Source organism: Trichechus manatus, unplaced genomic scaffold, assembly GCF_000243295.1.
Source record: "Trichechus manatus latirostris isolate Lorelei unplaced genomic scaffold, TriManLat1.0 scaffold00050, whole genome shotgun sequence".
In the NCBI taxonomy this organism is placed as follows: Eukaryota; Metazoa; Chordata; class Mammalia; order Sirenia; family Trichechidae; genus Trichechus; species Trichechus manatus.
The window spans coordinates 7,220,325-7,222,504 of NW_004443986.1; the positions used below are offsets into that span (position 1 = coordinate 7,220,325).

General features: G+C 37.2%; 1 protein-coding gene across 1 annotated transcript in view; it reads left to right on the top strand.

The window, feature by feature from the left end:
- ABCB5 (ATP binding cassette subfamily B member 5) overlaps positions 1-2,180 on the top strand; it is a 147,956-nt gene that overhangs the window by 71,816 nt on the left and 73,960 nt on the right. Inside the window, exon 12 of the mRNA XM_012555850.2 lies at positions 6-209. Coding sequence (XP_012411304.1) covers positions 6-209 — 204 coding nt within the window. The remainder of the gene's footprint in view (positions 1-5; positions 210-2,180) is intronic.

Sequence of the window (2,180 nt, forward strand, 5' to 3'; positions counted from 1 at the left end):
GGCAGATCACGGTAGATGAGAATGACATCAGAACCCTAAATGTGCGGTATTATCGAGAACATATTGGAGTGGTCAGCCAGGAGCCTGTTTTGTTCGGGACCACTATTAGGAACAACATCAAATACGGACGAGATGATGTGACTGATGAAGAGATTGAGAAGGCAGCAAAGGAAGCAAATGCTTATGATTTTATAATGGAATTTCCCAATGTAAGTATACCATGTAGTCTACATCCTCAGCTTGAAGCTAAAGCACTTCAGTATTCCAAAATAAGATAATTAAACAATAACTTCTACAGAATAGGGGTAGTGTAATTAATTTTTGTACTGTGCTAGGTGAAACATCTGTAAATGAAAGAGCATGGTAACAACCAAAAGATGAAATGCATCTTTGAATGGTCAATTAAGAAAAAGAACATATTTAATTTTTACTGGTTCTCACTGCAAATAGAAAAGAAAAAAGACTGTGTTAAAGTATTACAGAGAAATAGGAGTCAAAATCATCAGTCTGATAAACGACGTGTCTGCAAAATGTTGACTTGTGAGGCCATCTTGTGGCTAAAAATGGGAATGCCACACAATGTTCTGATTGGTTCTGTGATAAAGCAGAAGGAAACCTATGATAATTTTTAGAAGCATGTGGAGCTATGATGGTGCAGTGGTTAAGAGCTAAGGCTGCTAACCAAGAGGTCAACAGTTCAACTCTACCAGCTGCTCCTTGGAAACCGTATGGGGCAGTTCTACTCTGTCCTGTAGGGTCGCCATGAGTCAGAATTGACTTGATGGTAATGAGTTTGTCTTGGTTTTTTGGTTTGTGGAGCTAATATTGAACAGGAAATGTGAAATCATACTAGTACAGAGATATAATAAACAAATTCTTGGTAATAGGAAATATCATAGCCTAATAAGTATTTGGAATTTATAGAGAGCTGTAAAACCATTCATTTACGTTTCCCAAAGTATTAGTTTATCATTGTGACTTGGAATTGTTGGAGGAAGCATACCCTGTGAAATATGAAAGGGTGAAACTTAAAATTAAAACACAGATAAAATATCATCATCCCAGAAAGACGCGACAACAGAAAATGTCCGTCTTAGTGGAGATATTTTGCAAACCACACTCCACTGGTCTTAATAATTTTGTTTTTGTTTTTTTATAAAAGATTTTGTTATGCCTATGATTACTTACTGTCCCATTATTTAAGATCATAATTAGGGTATTATTTACAGGAGCAAAATCATTAAGGAGGTGGGTTCATTGATGGCCATGTTGCTTGGGAAAACACACAATTCCTTTCTTTGATTTTTTTGCCCCCCCCTTTTTTTAATAATTTATTTTATTTTGTTGTTGTTGAAAATATATACAGCAAAACATATACCAATTCAACAATTTCTGCATCAACAATTCAGTGACATCAACTACATTCTTCAAGTTGTGCAACCATTGTCACCCTCCCTTTCCAGATTGTTCATGTCTTATTAACATAAACTCACTGCCCCCTAATCTTCCTATCTAACCTTTCTAATTGCTGTTGTCAGTTTGAGTCCATATAGATAGTTTTTTAAAAGAGCACAATGTTTAAGGCAGACATTCTTTACTAATTAAGCTAAACTATTGTTTGGTTTAAAGAGGACTTGAGGGGATATTTTTGGTTTAAGGTTCAGAGATCATCTCAGGGCAATAGCTTCAGGGATACATCCAGCCTTAATGGCTCTAGGAAGTTTGGATTCCATGAAAATTTGAAATTCTGCTCTGTACTTTCCCCCCTTTGATCAGAATTCTTCTACAGAATCTTTGATCAAAATGTTCAGTAATGGTAGCTGGGCACTATACAGTTCTTCTTATCTCATGGCAAAGGGGGCAGTACATCCAAGGTACAACAGTTGGTCTCTATTCGCCTAGAGCAACAGAGGAAGAGGGAGAGTCAGGAATACGGGGAGAAAATGGAATGCATGGCTTATTACCTCCATGAACAACTGCCTCTGCCCTTCCTTTAAAAGTTTAGATTCTACTTTGCCCTCTTTTTGCTACTTTATCAATAAATATTTAGGCCCTACTATGACCTGCCATACTAGGTACTAGAGATGAAGTGATGTGTGGTACAAACTCCTTCCCTCAGGAAGAAGATAGCTCACTGAGAGCTGGGAGCCCAGATCACATATCCAGACTACACAGGAAGA